This window comes from Gekko japonicus, unplaced genomic scaffold (genome assembly GCF_001447785.1).
Source record: "Gekko japonicus isolate JY-2015 unplaced genomic scaffold, Gekko_japonicus_V1.1 scaffold50, whole genome shotgun sequence".
NCBI lineage: Eukaryota > Metazoa > Chordata > Lepidosauria > Squamata > Gekkonidae > Gekko > Gekko japonicus.
The window spans coordinates 1,576,400-1,598,099 of record NW_015164666.1 but is presented as its reverse complement, the minus strand read 5'-3'; the positions used below and the strand labels follow the sequence as shown (position 1 = coordinate 1,598,099).

The window sequence follows — 21,700 nt, the reverse complement described above, 5'->3', positions numbered from 1 at the left end:
TTGAGGCTTTCCCCAAGCCCCGACGGCCCCACCGCGATGTGCCCCGAATTGGGACCTAGCAATGCCACCGGATCATCGGAGTGGTAAAGCGATGAAATGTAAAAGAGAGAAGACATCCAGCTACAAACTGTGAGTTGACGATCAAGAAAGAAAAAGTTTTAAGTGCACCCCCCCATTTGAATAAGCGCTTGGGCGGAGGGCGGATCACTCCCCCCCGACAGAAAGAGACTGATTTATCTAAGAGAAGAGGGGGAGGGCGAGATATTGGAAAACGAACGTTACCTTTTGGGAGATTTGTAAAAGCGAACTGAAGGGATTGTTTCCCGAGCTGAAACTTTTGAAAAGAAAACAAAAAACAAAGATGTCGGGGCAAAAGCGAGTCCCGGACAAGCAGATGAAGAAGGCAACAGGCACTTCCGGTTCTAGTGCCCGCCCTGAAGAGCAGGCTGTCGATCAAAAAGAAAGCGAGATGCTTCGCCCTCTGCTGGACCAAATGCAAAAAATTAACCAAACGTTGCTAAGCATGGAAAGTGCCCTTAGTAACCAGCAGAAACAATTGACTGATACAGCCAAGAAGATGAAAGAAATTGCACAGAAGTGTCTGGTATCAACGGAAGATACACAAAAAATCAAGAAGAAGGTCAGCAAAATAGAAAAACATCAAGAAAGACAAGATAACAAATTATTGCTAAATTATTGATGTTACAAATGGAAAAATCTAATTTAACTCTTCGATTTCAAGGCATAAAAGAGGCGGAAAAAGAAAATCTCAGGAGTATACTGGCGAGTGCTTTGGCACCACTGACCAGTAAGGAAGCGGATAAATTAAGCGATGAGATGGATTTGGCCTACAGAGTCTACTCCAACTTTACAAAGAAGAATAACCGGCCTGCAGAAGTGGTAGTCAAGTTTACTAAGCAGCATACCAGAGATCAGATTTTGAGAGTGACATCGGCAATTCCTTTGATGATTGGAGAGCAAACTATAAGAATTCTGAAAGATGTTCCATTTGAAATTCGGATGAAGTGGAAAGCCTATAAAGGACTGACCATATTCTTGAGAAACCATCAAATCAATTACAGATGGTTGATTCCAGAAGGACTTACTTTCAAGTTTGAAGAGAAAAGAGAGAAGATTGACTCCATTTTCAAAGCTCAAGACTGTTTGAAGAGGCACGCCAGTTCAGAGGAAGAGGCAGAACTCGCAAAATGGGAAGTACTGAGCGGAGAAGAAGACAGTAGCTCGGAGAGGGAGGACATGAAATCAGAAGAAGAAGGTGCAGCTAAATGTCCATCTTATAACCTGAGAGATGTAAAAGGAAGAAACCCCAAGACTTGAAGATTTGTTCGGAGAGCGCATTAAAGGACTGTACTAACCCAAAAGGACACTACTAAAATTACTAAAAAATTTGTTTTTTACAGGTTAAGATGAAAGACGATCAGTCAAACACAGAAGAAGCTGAAGAACTTATTGCTACTAATAAAAGATTAACTTACTAACAAAGATACCACTCATGTATACCCTCCCTTTTTTCTGAAAAATTTAAAGCAATAAAATTCTCTCCTCTTTAGGAGAGTTAACTATAAAAAAAGAAGAACCCATGCTGAGTCTGCCTCAATAGGTTTTGTTCATCTATGTGCCTACTAATTCTTTCCTTAATAATGGTTTCCACCAATTTACCCGGTATCGACATCAGACTGACTGGCCTGTAATTTCCCGTAATTTCCCGTAATTACTTTGGTACCAAGCTAGTAAAAAGTGTGGAGTTAATAGATAAATATCAGTCCCTTTCATTCTGTCCTGCTATGTAGCTATAACTTCTACACATATAAATTGAAATTGTCACTATGTCACAGAGTGTGTGGGGTTATCCCTCCCTTCCTCAGTTCCCCTTTCCCAGGTATACACAGTGTAAGCATGGAGTTCCATTCATTCATTTCCTGCTGCCCCAACACATTTAATCTTTTAATGTGTGACAAACTGGATATTTCCTACTTGGGCTGGTGAAGAAGGATTAAAGTGTGCTTGCAAGGGAGCAGGTATATGAACATTCCATTCAGATAAGATAAGCAGTGTTCTGAGCTCTTCAGAGTCATGTGAACCTATAGCAAGTCAGCTTGAACAGGAAAGATGCAGCTCCTTACCTTAGAGTCATAAGGATCAGTACTGAGCCCAGTGCAATTTGCAGTTACACATTTTCACCACAGAAGAAAGAGAGGCTTGCAGAACCATCCCGAGAGGCTTACTATTGTCAGTAAAAAAGGATTAGAGAAAGACACTGAATCATATGAAATTATAGAAGTGGCAGGCCTTACTTTTGCTCTTCTGCTTCTTAACCCCTTAGGGACCAAATAGTAGGGCAGATGGGATGCAAAGAGCCGAGGAGATGGGCGACTGATGTAATCCATGCTACGGATATTGTATTCCAGCCATGGGACTCTGTCCATTAAATCCGTGTCCTCAGTTCCATTTCGATGTCCTTCATGATAAATCAGGCTCAAAATGTTCTGAGTCCATACTGTGCCTGTGCATGAAAATAATGTGTTGTTGACTTAATATCCTAAATAGATTGAACTCAGTAGTGTAAAGCAAGCACAAAATAAACTAGCCTCTGCCCCAGTGAGCTTACCGTCTAAATGACCACAAAGGAAGAAACAAGAGGGCCAAAAACAGGCAAGGAAAAGGTAAGGGGAACAAGAAACAACTGTAGTTGTATGAGTTTAGGTTTCCATTCAGTGGGAGCTGAGACTAAACTAAGGGTTTTCATGGAAAGAGGATTATCAACATGAGCTGTGAAATAATACAAATTAATTTCAGCCAAATGTTGAACTTTTGACTGAGCATTTTAAGTAATAAATAGATATAGGTTCTGTGGTTTAAACTGAGAGAGGGGGGCAATACCTGTTTTCCTGACCTAAAAAGGCTTCCTCATTTATTGTTAGACCTATTAAGGGAATCCTACTGTTAACATGGAGCTGCGGTGGCTCAAGTGGTTAAGACGCTGCACTGCAGGCTGTGGAAGGTCGGTAGTTCAGCAGTTCAAGACCCGGGTGCCGCATGATGGAGTGAGTTCCCATCTCTAGTTCCAGCTCCTGCCAACCTAGCAGTTCGAAAGCAAGAAATAAATAGGTACCACTTTGGTGGGAAGGTAACAGCGTTCCGTGCGCCTTGGTGTTTAGTCATGCCGGCCACATGACCACGGAAACTTCTTCGGACAGCGCTGGCTCTTCGGCTTTGAAACGGAGATGAGCCCCGCAACCCTAAAGTCGGATTCAACTGGCTTTTGAGCAAGGGAACCTTTACCTTTACCTTTACTGTTAACATATTGGCAACCTCTATGTTTTCCCAGATGGCACACACAACAGCTTTGGGGAGCAATTTTAGGCCGGATGTGGGGAATATGATTAACTCTTTCCTCCAAGATGTCCCCCCCCCATCAGAATAGGGGCGCCTTCTAGCTATTTACCACAAAGTTGCTCAGGAGCTCCATTCATGAATGTCCTGACATCTTGTCTAATTTGGAAAACAAATCAATCAAGGTAGTTGTAACAGATCACTTTGTAGTTTGACACTGGGATACAAATGATGAGGTAAAATAAGACTGAGTAAAGAACAGATATAGCAGCTTCTCGTCATGTTGCATAGATCTCCCGTGCCTACGAAATGCTGACTCGTTGAATAAATTATATACAGTATTGGCACTGTAAATATTCAGTGGCATTACAGGAGACATTCCCAAAGGGAGTCTAAATACAAGTCAAGTCATTCCTCACAAAAATATATATAGTCTTACCTGATTTGGGATAGGTGACTAAAAATACATCACTGTCTCTGATTTCAAAGTCTTCCAGCGAATCTATGTATTCTGCCGTAACCAGCTGGGGTTGGAAATAAAATCCTTTGTGTTTGAAAAGGTACTCCGAAGGTGACTGCATTGCTAACACTGCTGGCATAAGAATACAAGGATTCAGATCAGTTCCTTGTGTTATTTTACACTGGAATAAGTTCTTCCATCTCAAGAGCCTCCCTCTAGATTAAGGGGCTGCTTTGTTGGAGGGGAATCCACTTGCATTCCAGGACAGCTGCTTGGGCTGGTGAAAGTCTTCAAATTTTGTTTGGTAGAGTGGTAGGATATGTGCAATTTTATGTACAAATCAGTTTCATATGATGTTTATGGATGCCAGCCTTCCTTCGAAAACATTGTATAAATTCTGATCTAAGGTGTGACAGGGCTCTTTTCAGGTACAAAAACAAACATTTCTAATTCACCTCAAAGGTTTAATATAATTCATCATGCAGTAGAAATGCCTGACAAGGAAAGAAGATGGGATTAACAAGCTTTTCAGTTGCATGGAATCCTGCTTGTGGCAGTGGCCTTTGTTAGTCTGTGGTCATGTTCAGACGAGTCTTTACGTCCAACCCAGGCACGAATTCCTGGTGGATTTAAAGGGGACGATCTAACAGTGATATCTGGGAAAGGTGCTGCTTCCGTGATCAGCTCGTTTTGCCCCGCCAGGGAGCCGTACTTAAAAAAGACCGCTGTAGGGTTGCCAGGTCTGGGTTGGAAGATACCTGGAGACTTTGGGGGTGGAGCCAGGAGAGGATGGAGTTTGGGGAGGGGAGGGGCCTCAGTATGGTACAATGCCATTGAGTCCATCCTTCAAAGCAGCCATATTCTCCAGGGAAGCTGATCTCTGTCAGCTGGAGATCAGTTGTAAAAGCGGGAGATCTCCAGGGCCCACCTGGAGGCTGGCAAGTCCGGTGCTGTTGCTTGCCAACAGGCAAATGACGGACTTTCCTCTGTCTTTTCATTCCAGTGCGCTAGCAGCCTGTTGAAATGGTCTGCTCCAGACCATCCCGAATGGTCACCATTTTTAAAAAATCTCCAAGTGATATGCGCATAAATGCATAAACACACAATAGCCGTAGAGCTCCACTCAAGCATTCCGGTCAATTTCATGTTAATCAATGGCCCATTAATTAATGAACCTCGTTAACTGAAATTGGATCTCAAGGGAGGACAACGTAGCTCTTTCCCTATGCAAAGTAGTCCCTCCACTGACCCAGATCTCCAGGGCAGGGGGGATGGTCGGGACTCGTTTCATCCAGCCCTGGCCATCTGCATCAGAACAGAAAGTGAAAGAAGTTGGGTATGCTTGGACTGTCTTGTTGGTCACTCCATGGGGAGAGATAGCGGGTGTGGGGATTTCGGCTACATGTCCCTCAGGCGGTGCTTTAACCACGCGATTCTGTGCATGCATGGAAAACCAAGCACACAGTGAAGCACATATGCACATGCACAATGGAATTAAAACAAAAACCAAAACCTGACTGCATGGCTCCTTCAGGGGGATGCTGTCTAGACAATCCTCAGTGGAGTCAGTGTGCGGTAAGACAATTCATGGGGGGGAGCTGTCTGATCGTGCAACACCGGATAAAAAAGATCGGGATTGTAATGTATCCATCTCAGACCATGTGCACGGCCATTTCGCCATGCAGTCAAGCGAAGCGGCCAAGGTTCGCCCTGGAGAACAATGGGACCAACAGATCCTAGCCGGCACCTATCGACAGGCTAGGCTCCTGGCCGAGAACCTATGGAATTCTCGGCCACTATAAATAGCCAACCACTTGTGTGTGGGTGTGTTTGGGGAGCAGGGTTTGAGCACATATAAACCAGCCTGCGAGCTCGGTGCTCTCATCTTGTTCTGAGCTAAGGAGGAAACTGGTTAGCCAGGACGACCTGACCCTAGACAAGGGTCAGACCTGACCCTACAAGAAGGTGTACCAAGACCGCCGAGTGCGGGTGGTCCATCGCACACAAGCAATGCTCGAGTCAGACAACTCTGAGACTGAGGAAGTGCTCCAGGTCCACCGCCGTCCCACCCAGCAGCATCGCCCAGGGGGAGCCCCATCGGCCAAAGCCCCCTCTGCCTCATCCCAGTGCGCTAGCTGTGGGGAAGCACACGAGAGCCGGGCTTGCCACTTCAGGGATGCCGTCTGCTGCTCCTGCAACAAGAAAGGCCGTCTGGCCTGGGTCTGCCAGACCTGACGAAAGACTCAGAAGACTTCAGCCCACCAGACAGCGGCAGATCAACCCACCGACCTCCATACCCTCTCTGCCCACCACCAGCAGCACCAGGTATGTAACTTGCTCCCCGATAGCCCAAATAAGGTGCACGTGACGGTGCTTATAGAGGGGGTCCCCCTGCAGCATGGAACTAGACACTGGCTCTAACTACTCCATAATTTTGGAGGAAACGCTGCGCTCGCTCTGTCCACGGGGGGGGGGGGCCTCCTCTGCAGAAGCCACAGGGGTTTAAGTTACGGGACTTTAACAAGAACCCTGTGGCGGTGCGGGGCTGGGGCAAGTTTACGGTGCAGTTTCAGGACTTCCATGGAAAATTGGAATTGCTGGTGGTGGTGGGGAGGCTCTCCAGTCTGCTGGGACTTTCTTGGTTCGGGCCCCTGGGATTGACGATTGGGGGAATTAATCAGCTCAGGGCTGAGAATTTCATGGCTGTGTGCAATGAGTTCCCCAGGGTCTTCTATGGCACACTCGGCTGCTACACAGGAGCCCCCATTTCCCTTGACCTCGACCCGGCTATCCACCCCATCCGGGTTAAGGCCAGACACACACCCCATTGCGATGAGGCCAAAGATCAAGGCGGAGCTTGATCGCTTGGTAGTTCAGGGGGTATTAGAGCACGTTGCTTCCGCACGGTGGGAGACTCTGATTGTCACCCCGGTCAAGCCAAATGGCGATGTGCGGATTTGTGCAAACTATCCAGTACCGGTGGTCAGCCACGTGTTAGCCGCACTGGCGGGGGCTCAGATTTTTGGCAAGCTGGACTTGGCCCAGGTCTACCAGCAACTGCCGGTGGATGCTGCCACAGCAGAAGCCCAAATGATTGCCACGCACAAGGGGGCTTTCAAAGTACATAGGCTCCAGTTTGGGATGTCGGTCGCACCGGGGAGTTTTCAATAGTTCGTTGAAAGGTATTCCAGGAGTGCGGCCATTTCTAGATGACATGCTCATTTCTGCCCCGGATGCCTCGACCTTCACCAACCGACTGTGGGCAGTGCTCCAGCATTTCGACACAGCTGGCCTGAAGGTCAAGAGAGAGAAATGCTTGCTCGGGGTTCCCAAGGTGGAGTACTTGGGGTTCGCCGTGGATGTTCAGGGTATTCACCCCATGGAAGAAAAAACAACGGCTATCTCACAGGCGCCCCCACCTACGTCCAAGGCTGAATTACAGGCTTTCTTAGGCCTGTTAAATTTTTACCACTCCTTTCTCCCCCTAAAGGCCGTGGCGGTGGAACCTCTGCACCGCCTGCTGGATAAAAATGCTCCGTGGGTCTGGGGCCCGGAGCACGCCGCCGCTTTCCAGGCGGTAAAGGACCTTCTTGTCTCCAACTTGGTCCTCTCCCATTTCAATGAGGCCCTTCCCGTGGTCCTGCCCTCTCTGTACGGGGGTCGGGGCGGTCTTGGGCCACCAGTTACTGAACAGCTGGGAGGTTCCGGTTGCTTATTACTCTCGCACCTTGTCATCTGCCGAGCACAACTATGCGCAGATTGACGAGGAGGCGCTGGCTATTGTGGCGGGGGTGAAAAAAATTCACCATTACTTGTAAGGTCGGCCGTTCATGATCCTCACGGACCATAAACCGCTTCTCGGCCTCCTGGCTCCAGACCCCCAACCCCCCTAGATGACGTCTCCCCGGGTGCTCCGGTGGTCTGTTTTCTTGGCAGGATACTCATATGCGCTCGTCCATCGGCCAGGGAAAGCGATGGGACATGCAGATGCTTTGAGCCGTCTCCCGCTGCCGTCTCAGGATCCGGACCTGGCTCCTGCTCATCAGGTCGTGCTTTTAGAGGCTCTTCCCGATCAACCGGTGCACGTTTGGGAAATGGCGCACCGCACTGCAAAAGATCCGATCCGTTGCCGTGTCTTGGACTGGGTGAGAAGGGGGTAAATAGCCAATCACTTGTGTGTGGGTGTGTTTGGGGAGCGGAGTTTGAGCACATATAAACCAGCCTGCGAACTGGGTACTCTTGTCTTGTTCTGAGCTGAAATAAAGTATGAGAGCTGAAATCACTAGTAAGTCTCAGTACTTTTCAGGGATCAAATTTGAGCCGGGCCAATGCCCTTCTGAACACACTCTCAAACACCCAAAACCCAAAGGAGTTTTGTGCACTAATAGATTCTTTGTAGCACAAGTTTCAGTGGGTAGGACCCACTTAAATCAGATCCATGAAGTTATACCTCAGATATATACATAGGCAAGAATTATGGGTGGGGAATTGTGAAGAGGATAAAAAGCCCATGAAATGCATGTGTTCTTGTGACTTTTTAATGTAACACTGCAAACTATACACTCTAAGCCCAGTGACCATTATCCAAACTTGTAACTCTTGAAAACTATGTGGTATGTTAAACATTCAAACACTTATAGTGGCTAAGAAAAGTGAGAACTCTGTTTAACCTCTTGGTGATACAATCCAGCCTACTAATATGTTTTAAATCAGCAGTTCCTCTTTGGAATAATGATAACTTTCAGGTCAAGAATAGACTGTCCTGTAAGAAAGATCTGGAACTCAGTCTTTGTGTAATGATGATCGATAATTGTATGTAATGTAATAATATTTCCCTGTTGCTTAGAGGTCTTATTGATGTGCGGAATACAAATGATGGTGAAAAGGACGGAGTATGAAAATTGGTAATTAAGCTCTCATTATAAGAGTAAATGAATTTTCTGGGTTGATATAAAATATTATGATTTAATGTTATATAGGATTATTGTGTTGGATATGATATTACTATAATATTATTATTATGATTTAGAGGGTTTAAGATTATTGCATTATAATTTGGTTAGGGATCTTATGTCTAGGAGCAGAAGGAGGATTGTAAAGAACAGGTATAGTGATTAAAACTAAAATTTGCACCTAGGTAATCAGAAATGAAACGCAAGCAACAGAAATCTTATTATTATTATTTAGATGGTTTAAGATTAGAGAGTATGTCATGTGTTGGAGACTTAGGTAATAACCATGAGAGATTAAGAAGCAATTTGGCAGATGAACTGTGGTAGTGGGAGTCTTTATGTAAGGTGTGGGATTAAGATCAATATTTAGACTTGCCCACTTTAGGAACTAACTTGGCTATAGAAATTTTACTATTATTGTTGAGATGGTTTAAGATTAGAGAGTATGTTATTATTGTGTTGGATATGATATTACTATATTATTATTATTATGATTTAGTTGGTTTAAGATTATTGCATAATATTATTACTGTATAATAATATTAAGATTACAGTATAACTAGAAATGAAATGCAAGCAATAGAAATTTTATTATTATTATTTAGATGGTTTAAGATTAGAGAGTACGTTATCTGCTGGAAATTAAGAAGCAATTTGGTAGATGAACTGTAGTAGTGGGAGTCTTTATGTAAGGTGTGGGATTAAGAGCAATATTTAGACTTGCCCACTTTAGGAACTAATTTGGCTATGGTATTCATATTGAAGATAAGAATGGAATATTGATGGCTTTATGATGAAAATGAATTTAACAGGACTTTAACGTGATTAAATATGTGATAAAATTTGTTGAGTATATAAAACTATAAAATTATTGCAGCCGGTGTATTAGGTTATAAAGAATTATGGCAGAAAAAAATGAGAAGTAAGATTGAATTAGAATAGAGAAGGGGTATGGCAACTAAAGTGTATGGGCAAAAGATAATTCTAATAGCTAATGTATAATCTTGCCAGGTGATTTATGTGAAGTGTGGAAAATCTAGTTGGTGTGTGATGATATGTTTTGTTTTGTTTTGTTGTGGTGTGTTTGTATAACAAAAAATTTAATAAATATATATATTTTTTTAAAAAAGAATAGACTGTCCTGGTAGACTGAAATGGTCTGCCATAGGTTTCGCAACCAACGGCCAATTTTAATACCAAATTTGTGTCTATTTATTCTTTCTAGCATGAGGGCACCACTGCAAAATACTTGCATGTATCACACCGGACAATGAGCTATTAAATAAGCCATGGCTGAAATTATTTGGTCCTATCATAGTGATGTCCTAGGCTAGCCTAATCTCACCAGATCTCAGAAGCTATGCAGGGTCTGAGCAGGGGTTCCCCAGATTTTACGGGCTCCTTCCTGCCACCAGCCAACTGGGGGAATCTATGCCCCCAAGAACAACCACCTGACCACACCTACGGAAAGATTTAAAGGGCCCTCCAGCTGACCAGTGGGAGCACGTAGCCTGCCAATCAGCTGAAGGGCCCTTTAAATCTTGCAGGAGGGAGGGAGAAAGAGGGGTGGCTGTGTGCACCTGCACTCCAAACCACAAATTTGTGGCTAGGAGTGCAGGCACGTGCAGGGGGGGGCACCTCTTGCCAAAAGCATTTAAAGGGACCATTTAAATACTTTTGGCAAGAAGCGGGAGGATGCCGGTCCCCAATGTGATGATGTCACTTCTGCGTGATGTCATCACATTGGGGACATCCGCACACCCTCCAATAATGCCCCCTAAAGTCCCCTGCCAGGGACTTGGAAGGATCTGGCAACCCAAGCCCTGGTTAGTCCTTGGATGGGTGACCAACAAGAAAGTCCAGGTTGCTATGCAGAAGCAGGCAATGGCATACCACCCCTGTGTGTCTTTTGCCTTGAAAACCCTATGGGGTCACCATAAGTCATCTGCAACTTGATGGCACTTTCACCACCACAGTTGCAATCTGGGCATGATGCAGGTTGTAGTTTCTGGACTAATACCTCTGTTAGGTAGTCCATTGTTGAGGATCTGTGCTTATTCCAGGCATTTTTTTTGCTCCTTTGCCCAAGAGGAAAGCATAGCACATCTGCTATTTGTGGTGGCCATCCTCATGAATGGCAACATGTACCCAGCCCCCTGTTCCATGTATTTCTGGATCCAGTATTCTAATACAAGACAGAGCTATAGCCTATGTATAGCATGGTCCCTTGATCAGCAAGTAATTAGTAGCACTGTCAGAGCTGGGAACATACAGTATTTGTTATTTGGTGTGGATGGTCCCATGAATGGCTACATGTACACAGACCCCTGTTCCACCTATTTCTGTATCCAGTACTCAAATACAAGGTAAAGGTAAAGGTTCCCTTGCTCGAAAGCCAGTCGAACCCGACTCTAGGGTTGCGGTGCTCATCTCCGTTTCAAAGCCGAAGAGCCAGCGCTGTCCGAAGACGTTTCCGTGGTCATGTTGCCGGCATGACTAAACACCAAGGCGCACGGAACGCTGTTACCTTCCCACCGAAGTGGTCCCTATTTATCTACTTGCAATTTCTTGCTTTCGAACTGCTAGGTTGGCAGGGGCTGGAACTAGAGACAGGAGCTCACCCTGTCTTGCGGCACCCGGGTCTTGAACCGCTGAACTACTGACCTTCCACAGCCTGCAGTTCAGCGTCTTAACCACTTGAGCCACCGCAGCTTCCCCTCAAATACAAAGCAGAGCTATATTGATTACGTAGCATGGTCTGCATACATGTGAATACCTTCATTAGAGCACTTCTGTAATGTATTAAGTCAATAAAGCATGATTTAGCAAGCACAGTTCCAGTATAACTTAGCATTACATGGATTGATAAATAGGCCAATCAAAGAAGCTTTTGACTTCAGCGGGAAACAATCTCATTGGTTCCAAGCTACGTATTCCAATTGGTTGTTATCTGTTTGTGGGGTGTGGTTTTGCCCGTTCAAATCCAGAGCACTTGGAATATTGTAAATGATTGTTTTTATGTTGTTTTTAACTTGTTTTATGTATTGGCATTTGCCCTATTTGTGAGCTGCCCTGAGCCCGCTTGTGGGGAGGGCGGGCTATAAATTAAAATAATAAATAAATAATAAATAATATGTCAGCCTTGTTCTATGTATGTTGTCTAGTGTTGCTATGAGCTGAATAAAATGAAACCACTTGTTTAAGAGCTGCCTTGATCTCAGTTCATAATACTGGTGACGAGAATGGGATGCAGTGGGTAGGCAGCCCCACAGAACCATTAGCAAATCACTAACAGGGCAAAGAATTGTCGCCTTGGCCCTAAGAGCTAGTCACGACGGATGACCAAGGAACAGTCGCCTTGGTCCCAAGTGATGCCAGCGAGCCAGCCACTGCTGCTGCAGCAGAACGAGTCTACCATGGTCACTGTGGGACAGTTCGAACTCATAGATGCGAGCACCGAGGACTGGGACACCTTCATCTCCCGGTTCGAATTCTACACTACCGCGACCAAGGTTACTGATCCTGACGTAAAGAAGGCTACGTTCCTGACTGTCTGCGGGAAGAACATATTTAATGTGGCCCGGATGCTAGTGGCACCTGCAGAACTCTCAACATCCACGTTAGCTGAAATCACTAAGAAACTGCATGACCATTTCATGCCCAAACCGTCCGAAATATCCTACAGGCACACTTTCCACAAGCGAGACCAGAGCAAGGGCGAGTACATTGTACCATTGCTGAGTACCATTGCCGAGTACATGGCAGAGCTCCGAAAGATGGCATGGCAAGGCAACTTTACGGACTTAAGTGACAGACTCCGAGATCGGCTAGTTTGCGGCCTACAGAATGAAAAACTGCAACGATGGCTGTTTGCAAAGAAGGAACTCACCTTCCAGGTAGCCTACGAGGAAGTGGTTGCCACCGAAGCTGCGGAGCAGTCTACCCGAGATGTGTGACAGTCGAGGACACCACCAGAGTCCCGTAAACAGCTACCAGTGCACCGAGAAAGCGTGGAGGTGTTAGGAGATGAACTGAATATTTGCTTTTATGTATTTGCGCTTGCTGACACACACTCACTTCCATGGACTGTGCCTATAAATCCCTATGGGCTTGGGAAAGCTGTTTGCATTGTGTGCTGTGACTGCTTCATCTGGAGAGTATCTTGCACTCACACAGCCCAGCGTGAGGAAGAAGGATACATCGCCATTGTGATCAGCACAAAACAACAACTTTTATGGTTTCAACCACCATGAATGAACTGTAAGGAAACACGTAACCCTGATATCTGGTTTGCATCTGAAGAGACAGTTTCCTGCCAAATGGTCACTTTATGGCTTTGGGGCAAACCAGAGTCATCTACACTTCAATGGTTGCCTTGGTACCCATCTTCACACCTTGACCAGATGCATCCCTTGAGTTAAAGGTTAAGATTTCAATATTGCCCACTCCTTCTAGGTAGGCACGTCATTACCTAATAGCCAATAGTGTTAGTTCTTGGGACGGACCACAGGTGGGAAGGACAAGGAGGATGGCATCAATGCCAGCCCCCAAGAGCCCCCCTATATAAGGTGAGGTTCAACAGTTTGAACCCCGCTAGCCATCTTCTCTCCTTAAGCTATTTAATTACAGCCTTGCTATACAAGTAACTCTTTGTTCTCACTGACCTCGTGGACTGCAGCCACAGAGGTCCGCACGTGTTGGCAGGTTCCAACTGTGTGAATTTAGATTCTCTTTAGTTATTCTAGTCTCATTCTTGTATTCTTCATTGAGAGGGTCAAGCTTCGGATCAGCTAAGTATTTGCTACTTCCCCCCCATCCTTTAGTACAAAAGTGACTATTTCCTATTCCTGTAACTCTGAGGAACTTGTACGATTGTGTGTGTGACTCTGTTTTTGTATGTATGCGAACTAAATATTATTACTCAGTAAAAAGAACAACTTGATTTTAAGATATCAGCCTCGTCTCCATTTATATCATTTATATCACCTCAACCCAAACGTCATGCCGGTTCACCTGAAATCATGGCGGGTGGCATTTGCTATGAAGGCCAGGATCGATGAGGAGCTCGATCACCTTATTGCACAGGGAGTGTTGGAGACCGTCTCACATGCAAGGTGGGAAACACCTATAGTGATGCCGGTCAAGCCTGACAGATCCGTACGAATTTGTGCAGACTATAACTGCACAATTAATAGGGCTTTGCAGCAATACTCCAATTGTAAGTCACATCTTGACCTCATTGGCCATAGGCAAGGTCTTCACCAAGCTTGATCTTGTGCAGGCCTACCAGCAGCTGCCTGTCACCCCTGAAACAGTGGAAGCCCAAACAATCACAATGCATCGAGGGGCTTTCAAAGTCAACCGCTCACAGTTCAGGGTCAGTGTGGCCCTGAGACTTTTCCAAGGCCTTATGGAAGGTATCCTGTGTAATATTCCCAGAGTTGTTTCCTACTTCGATAACATTTTGATCGCCAGCGAATCAAACAAAGCGTTGCGTGCGCGCCTTCGTCAGGTCCTCCAACGGTTCCAGGAGGTGGGTCTAAAGGTAAAGCACGAAAAATGCCAGATTGGGGTACATCGGGTCAAGTTTCTAAGGTTCCTGATTGATGCTGACAATGTCCACCCGACTGACAACAAAGTCCAGGCAATCCACAATGCCCCAACGCCTACATCAAAGAAGATGCTCCAATAGTTTCTGGGACTCCTCAACTTCTATCACGCCTTCCTGCTGCATAAAGCATCAGTGATGGAACCGCTGCATCATCTGCTGGAGAAAAAGTCTCCGTGGAGCTGGGGCCCAAGTCATGCCTGAGCATTTGCCACTGTCAAGGACTTACTTTCGTCCAGATCTGTCCTTATGCATTTCAATGAGACTGCCGCTAATACTTACTACTGACGCTTCGCCCAATGGGATTGGGGCTGTTCTGAGTCATTGGTTACCAGATGGTAGAGAAGCCCCTGTTGCATACTTTTCAAGGACTCTGGCTCCTGCTGTGAAAGAAACTATGCACAGATCAAGAAAGAGGCACTCGCCCTGGTTGCGGGCGTCAAGAAATTTCATGATTTTGTGTATGGCCACCATTTCAAGATCATTACTGATCACAAGTCGCTGTTGGGACTATTTGTGCCAAGCCATCAAACTCCACAAGTCATGTCCCCTCAAATGCTTTGTTGGTTGGTGTTCCTGTCAGCATACATGTGTTAGCCAAATTGCCTTGAATTCTTAATTAGTCTAGGGGAGGTTATGATTAGTAATTGGCAATAGGCAAATTAGGATTCACACCAATGTATACAGAAGTCCCACCTTGGCTGTAAGTATCAGAACAGACATAGAGACTGTATTCAGTAAAATATAATGTATTTTTACTGAAGGATATGTATCATTCAAACAATACACAAACATACACACATTTATACTTATACTAAGAAATAAAGATAGATCCTTAACACAGTTGCAATAGCAGGACACTCGTTGGTTGGGATATATTTACCTGTCCTCATTGGTTGAGCCATTCCAGTGGAAGAATAGAGGGGTTTAGAAGTAGAATATGGGGAACACATGCTCTGAACCAGCAGAACCACGTGGACTCTAGCTGCAGACTACAGGTTAAAGATGGAGGTAGGGTATGTGGATAGCAAGCTGGACATAAGAGGGTTAAAGCTTTGATAGGGGTCGTGGAGAGGGTAAGAGAGAGACCATGTGGTCAGGCAGCATCTTTTATAATGTGGTGTGGGTGGGCTGGCCAGGCTGGCCACATCCCCCTGTGACACCTTCTGTTAGTCCGTCCGATAAAACATACTATTGGCTGGCTGGAAGAGGGGAGGGGGACTAAGGAGTGGTCAATATTGAGAGCTAGAGTCTCAACAGGTATTCTCAGGTCTCTATGCTGTACAGTCCCTTTGCACAATTCATATTTCTTAAAAACACATTGATAGGCTTGCATGGCAACACATGTACGAGCTGATACACAGGCCAGGTAAAGCCACTGGACATGCTGATGCACTCAGCAGACTGCTGCTTCGAGTCCCGGCCGAGGATCCTGCCCCAGCATATGAGGTGATGGACCTTGAAGAGTTGCTGCAGCCTCCATTTCACGCATCCGATGTCGTGGCCCAGTCTGCCAAGGGCCCCACCATCGCCCACGTCCTGAACTGGGTGTGGAGGGGATGGCCAGCTGGAGTGCAAGGTTTACAGTGTACAAATCACGGCAACACGAACTGTCAGTGCATAAAGGTTGCCTCCTGTGGGGAAATCACATGGTTGTTCTCCCAAGACTCTGGCATCGAGTGCTAGAGGCGCTGTACGCTGGTCATCCAGGTTTGGTGCACATGAAGGCATTGAGCCGCAGTTATGTGTGGTGGTCACGCTTAGACCAGGACATGGGTCCATACATGCCGAGCCTGTCAAGAGACACATCCGGAGCCACTGCAGGCACCAGTGCAAAGATGGGAGACTATCCGAATGCCCTGGTCCCGACTGCACATCGATTGTGAGGGACCTTTCCAAGGTAAAACGTTCCTGATCATAGTGGACTCCTTTTCCAAATGGCTGGAGGTGGCCACGATGTCCGTTATGACTTCGGCCTCAGTCATTAGAGCTCTCCGCCGCATATTCAGTACACATGGACTGCCTGAGACCATCATGTCCGATAACGGGACTCAATTTACCTTGGCTGAGTTCCAGCAGTTTATGGAGGCCAACTCGATTAGGCACATCACAGTTGCCCCGTTCCATCCGTCCACCTATGGACAAGCTGAACGAATGGTCTGTACAACCAAGGACGCGTTGAAAATGGCTGATTTCTTGCTTCAGCAACATATTACGCCACACTCCTGATGCACCATCACTTGACAACCGTATTGGACCGCCTGCACCCCGACCTCATGGCTGACCGGCCGCCACAACGACAGGCTCCCCATTCGCTTGTTCCAGCCTGGCAACTACAGCGACGGTCCATTGTGGGTGGAAGCAACCATGACAGCTAGCACCGGACCAGTGTCATACTTAGTTTCCACTGCTGAGGGGCAGAATCTGTGCAGGCACCTTGATCAGCTCCAGAGGCGTTGGGTTTGAGAGGCAGAGACAGAGGACCCAGACAACCAGAGAGAGAACTGTGACAATGGCATCGCTCCCCAGATACCATCAGAGGTGGGGCCAACATCAGCAGCGCCACCTGTTGGCACAGGGGGCAAGAACTCTCCCAATACCAGGCGCAAGAACTTCTCTGACATAGGGCCTGAGACTTTTCAGACACTGGCGCTGCCCATTGAGCCAGGAACTTCCAGCACTCACTGTCCAGTCATACCCTGGGACATTGGTCCAAGAGACATCAGCCATGTGGTGGGGCCGAGGCACTCACAACGCGTAAGGACTCGGCCCGCAAAATTACATGACTATGGGTGCTGACTTAGGGGGGAGGGGTGTTATGTATTAAGTCAATAAAGCATGATTTAACTTAAGCACAGTTCCAGTATAACTTAGCATTACATGGATTGACATATAGACCAATCAAAGAAGCTTTTGACTTCGGTGGGAAACAATCTCATTGGCTTGAAGCTACGTATTCCAATAGGTTGTTATCTGTTTGTGGGGTGTGGTTTTGCCCGTTCAAATCATATATAAGTCAGTCTTGTTCTATGTACGTTGTCTAGTGTTGTTATGAGCTGAATAAAATGAAATCACTTGTTTAAGAGCTGCCTCGATCTCAGTTCATAATAGCTTCCTTATTCATGCCACTTGAGGGGCTAAATAACAGGTAGACCATCCATTTGTGTGTAAAGATATTCTGTCATTTTAAAATGTTCAGTAAAGTTTTGCTTTAAAAGAAAATAAATATACAAGCAAGCAGAACTCCCTTCTCCACTTAAGTGAATTTAGAAGTTCTTTGTTATTAGGGAAACTCTGTCTAGGGGTGTGGTCACACACACTAAATAATCCACTTTCAGTGCACTTTCCAACTGGATTTTACTGTGTGAACTGGCAAAATCCAGTTGGAATGGGCATTGAAAGTGGATTATTTAGTGTGCATGACTGCAGTCTAGGGTGCCTTTTTGACTCCCCCCCCATATATTTTATATCTATGTCTGTATCTATATATACATCTCCTCTGTATTTTCCTATATATTTAATCACCAAACTCAAACTCTGGCAATACTTTTGACAAAAGAAATGTTTGCTAATTGTTTTCCTTTTGCGCTATATATGCAAACCCTTTGTGACCTAGATTGCTTTTCAGGTGGAGGTTTCGGAGCACCCACGTGACTTTGCACCCTAATCATCCCCATACTGGGCTCTTCCCTGCTTTGCTCCAGTTTTTCACCAATCTGGCTTGAGCTGATCTTTCTGGAAAGGTCCCAGCCGTATAGATGGGAAGGCTCATGTTTTTGAAGGTCCTGCCCACACTGGCGCCACTTTCCTTGCCTCACCCACCCCCCTTTTATGGCCACACACACACACACCCTGCACCACCAGGGGGCTTTGTGAAAAGGCTTTCAAAAACTGGCAGTGGCGATCGGGTTACAGCATTATAATGTTATAACAATCTATTGCCACGATCTCCCAGGTTGCCATGATTTCCCAGCTTGCATTGAAGTCCCAGGCACTTTTTGGTGCAGAGGTCCAGACAAAGGGACACACAAAACTCCCACGCAGTGCTGATACTGCAAATGCCTCAGCGGCAGCAGCAGCAACAACAGAGAAACAGAGCATCTTGGCCATGCAGATGCAGCCCTAGAACGCTTTCTTTACTGTCCTTACCTTCGGAGAGGCTTTCAGTCCTGGAGATCTGCTCCCCTTCTGCTCCTCAGAGTATTCTAGCTTAATAACAAAGATTATCTCTCAGTGCCTCAAGTGAGGCAAACTATTTACAGTACCTGCAGAGCTGACCTGAACTTAGCCTTTTTCCAGGATACAATCAGATCTTTGAACTATGGACTACACCTTCATAAAATATTGCATAAGCTGCTATTCGCAAACATCATTCCCACCACTGTGACAAAAATCACCTACTACACTGGAGCAAGCGCTGAAGACTGGCTTATCTGTAAGCTTTACTTTCCAACCAACTTCCAAATCTGACACAGTAGGACAGATTTTCTCAGTGTTCGAATCAAGGAAATTTAAGGCTGATTCTGCATTGCCTTTCCCCTCCATTGTTTTACTAACTCACATTGGAATAGAAATTTTCCTCTGCATTCCATGCTACTTTCTCTTCCTTTGATCATCGGATCATAGATTTATGGCTGTTTTATGGCTGTTCAGGGGTGACTTTGCAGTCAGTATAGCGTTGGCCTGGAGTATTTGAATGTGGTTTTGAGCTGCACTTTTCCCTCCCAGTTGAGAAAATACGGAGGGAATGGTAGTAGCAGAATCGCCCTAACTCCACAGCAAAAGAACATCGAAATACCCCAGGACAACAGCAGGCGGAAACCAGGCTCGCGGCTGAAAGGAGGTAACCAGGGCTATTTTTGTAGAAAAAGCCCAGCAGGAACTCATTAGCATATTAGGCCACACCCATGACAATACAGCTCATTAGCATATTAGGCCACACCCCATGTTACTTTGCTAATTTATTTTTTTAATTGTGAAAACAAATAATACAATTTCTGATTTTCTCTCTCAAACAGGAAAACACAAATCACAAAGCATTTTGAAAAATGCTGTTAATTGTGATGTTGAAATGAGGTTCATGATCAACAAGCTGCTCAGCCAAGCTGATGGCTACTACATAAGACAACTAATTCCCAATCCTGTATCCATTTGCTCTCAACTAAGGCCCCACTGAGTACTATAACATTTTCCAGTACGCATTCCTAGTACTTCAACCAAAGGTGGCTTGTAGATAATATTTTAAAAGCATCTAATGCACATTTTCTAATTTCATTTTTTAAAAATTAGAATATTTTAAAACATATTAGGTATATGGTTTAAAAATATCTCTCATTTTAAGAAGAAACCCCAAGCAGATCAGTGTAGTCTGTGCACACACATACCCTTCACAGATTTTAAAAAATAATAATAATACCCAGGAAGCCTAAGTATCCTGGGGGGGGAGGGAAACCCTGGGTTTTTAAGAGTGATGGAGGTTTGTTGCACACCATATGCATGTCTTTACACATTCTTAAGACTGGGAGGCTCTTGTTTGTACACCTGTGTGTTGTGAGGAGGGGGGATCGCAGTACGATCATAACAGTCACACCCTTCTAAACCCACTAAAGTTAATCGACTTAGAATGGTGTAATTCTGCTTAGAATTCCACTGCTAGCATCTATATTCTACTTGCAGATCTCAGATATACAAGCCATCTGGCATTTTGTAAAGAATGTAAAATGGGTGGCAAAGTAATAGGACAGATGAGGGGAAAGGCATGGAACCTGCACATAGATAGCAAGGTGGAGGGTAAAAGGATAGTGGAGAAACAGCAATCACAGGAGAAGAAAAGAGAGTCTTAAACTGCATCCCCTTTAGTTTGAACTTTCATACCTAAGCCCCATCATTTTAAGCTTCACTGGAAATCAATTAGGCTACTTTAAAATAAGAAAAGAAAACAGATCTGCAGGATTCTCTGTTCACAAGCTTTCCTAGTACGAGCCAACTTCAGTTCACCCAGCACTCCTTACACTGTTTCTCCCTCAGGGTAGAGCCCTGTGAGGTGGAACAAACTGGGCTTTGGGGGCTCTTGCTCCTGTCTGATGGAATGGCCTTCTGGACACTGCATGCCAAACACCTTTAAAAAAAAAATTCTAGGGAGGACCTGCAAGGAGATAAAGTGCATTGTAAGACTGTGGATACCATTGGGTATACAGCAGAGTTTGGAACATGATTACTGATATTGTTTAAGCTATTAGCCAGCATGACCCTTTTTGAAAAGTCAGGTTAAACTAAATTTACAGTGATCCTTCAGGCACAGAGGAAACATTCTGCAAATCTCAAAGGAAGTGAAAGGAGGAAAAACAAAAACAAAACAAAAGTTGCACACACTGTCAGGACTGGAAACTGCAGGGATGGCTATGAAGCTTGCTTTCCTTCCTGGTTGAAGCCAGAATGCTCACTCTCTTTATGAAAGATGAGATTTACCTGGATTTACCTGGATTACGACTTCCTTCCCAAACTTTCCTGGGGAAAGGAATGCCACAACCCCCCCCCTTAAGAGCCAGAGCTAACAAAGGCCAAAAGAAACACCACCACATCACCATAATTAATTGCTCACAGCTGACAGACCGTGGAATCTTGCAGAAACAAGCAGGGTGACAAGCCTCATCAAAGAGCGGCGGGAGGAGGGGGAGAAGAATCCAACCATGCAAAGAAGTTAAAATGCCATTTGCAAAGAGGAGCAAGTGACTTTCTCCAGAGCTGAGCTTGCCTTGCCTTCCTCCAACACCAGCTGCAGATTAGGAGAGACTGGACTCTCTTCCTGCCTGCGAAGGAGAAGGAGGCAGTTCCTGTGACAGAGGAGAAACCTGATCTCTGCGCTGGCTGACTTACAGGAGGCAGGGAGGGAGGGAGGGGAGCTATGCCAATCAAACTCACCCAGAGACACCCCACAGCCAGCCCCCTCCCACCAGCGAGCCACCTCCATGCCCTTTCACACTGCCGGCCTTGATAAATGGGAGAACACGGCTGGCGGGGAGGGAGGCAGCGGCGCCCATGTGGGTGTCAATATCCCCCAGCTTTCCCAACAGAAGCAGGCAGGCCCCTAAGCAAAGTGAGTCCGCCTGCCTCAGGGTGATCAGCCAGAAGGGCCGGGGAGGGAAAAGACATGGAGAAGTTGGGCATGTTAAGGCAGCAAAGTGGGGAATTCCAGACAGCGATATGTTCCGTTTCAGGAACTGTTCACTAATGGTTTCTGTACTGACATTTCAGACAGAACCCTTTTAGTAAGGGTTTCCTAACAGCGGTTCTCAAAAAACACAAATTTTCGATGGTCTTAGGATA

General features: G+C 45.6%; 1 protein-coding gene across 9 annotated transcripts in view; it reads right to left on the bottom strand.

Moving 5' to 3' along the window:
• LOC107108614 (amine sulfotransferase-like) overlaps positions 1-21,191 on the bottom strand; it is a 42,031-nt gene extending 20,840 nt beyond the window's left edge. Inside the window, exons 1-4 of one of the 9 annotated variants that reach the window (XM_015409079.1) lie at positions 20,976-21,115; positions 18,524-18,583; positions 3,794-3,946; positions 2,316-2,524 (exon numbers count right to left, since the gene is read on the bottom strand). In XM_015409079.1, the coding sequence (XP_015264565.1) occupies positions 2,316-2,524; positions 3,794-3,935 (351 nt within the window). In that variant the 5' untranslated portion in view covers positions 3,936-3,946; positions 18,524-18,583; positions 20,976-21,115. The other 8 variants (XM_015409077.1, XM_015409082.1, XM_015409078.1 and 5 more) reach the window with 8 other exon arrangements.
• Positions 21,192-21,700: the final 509 nt, after the last annotated feature.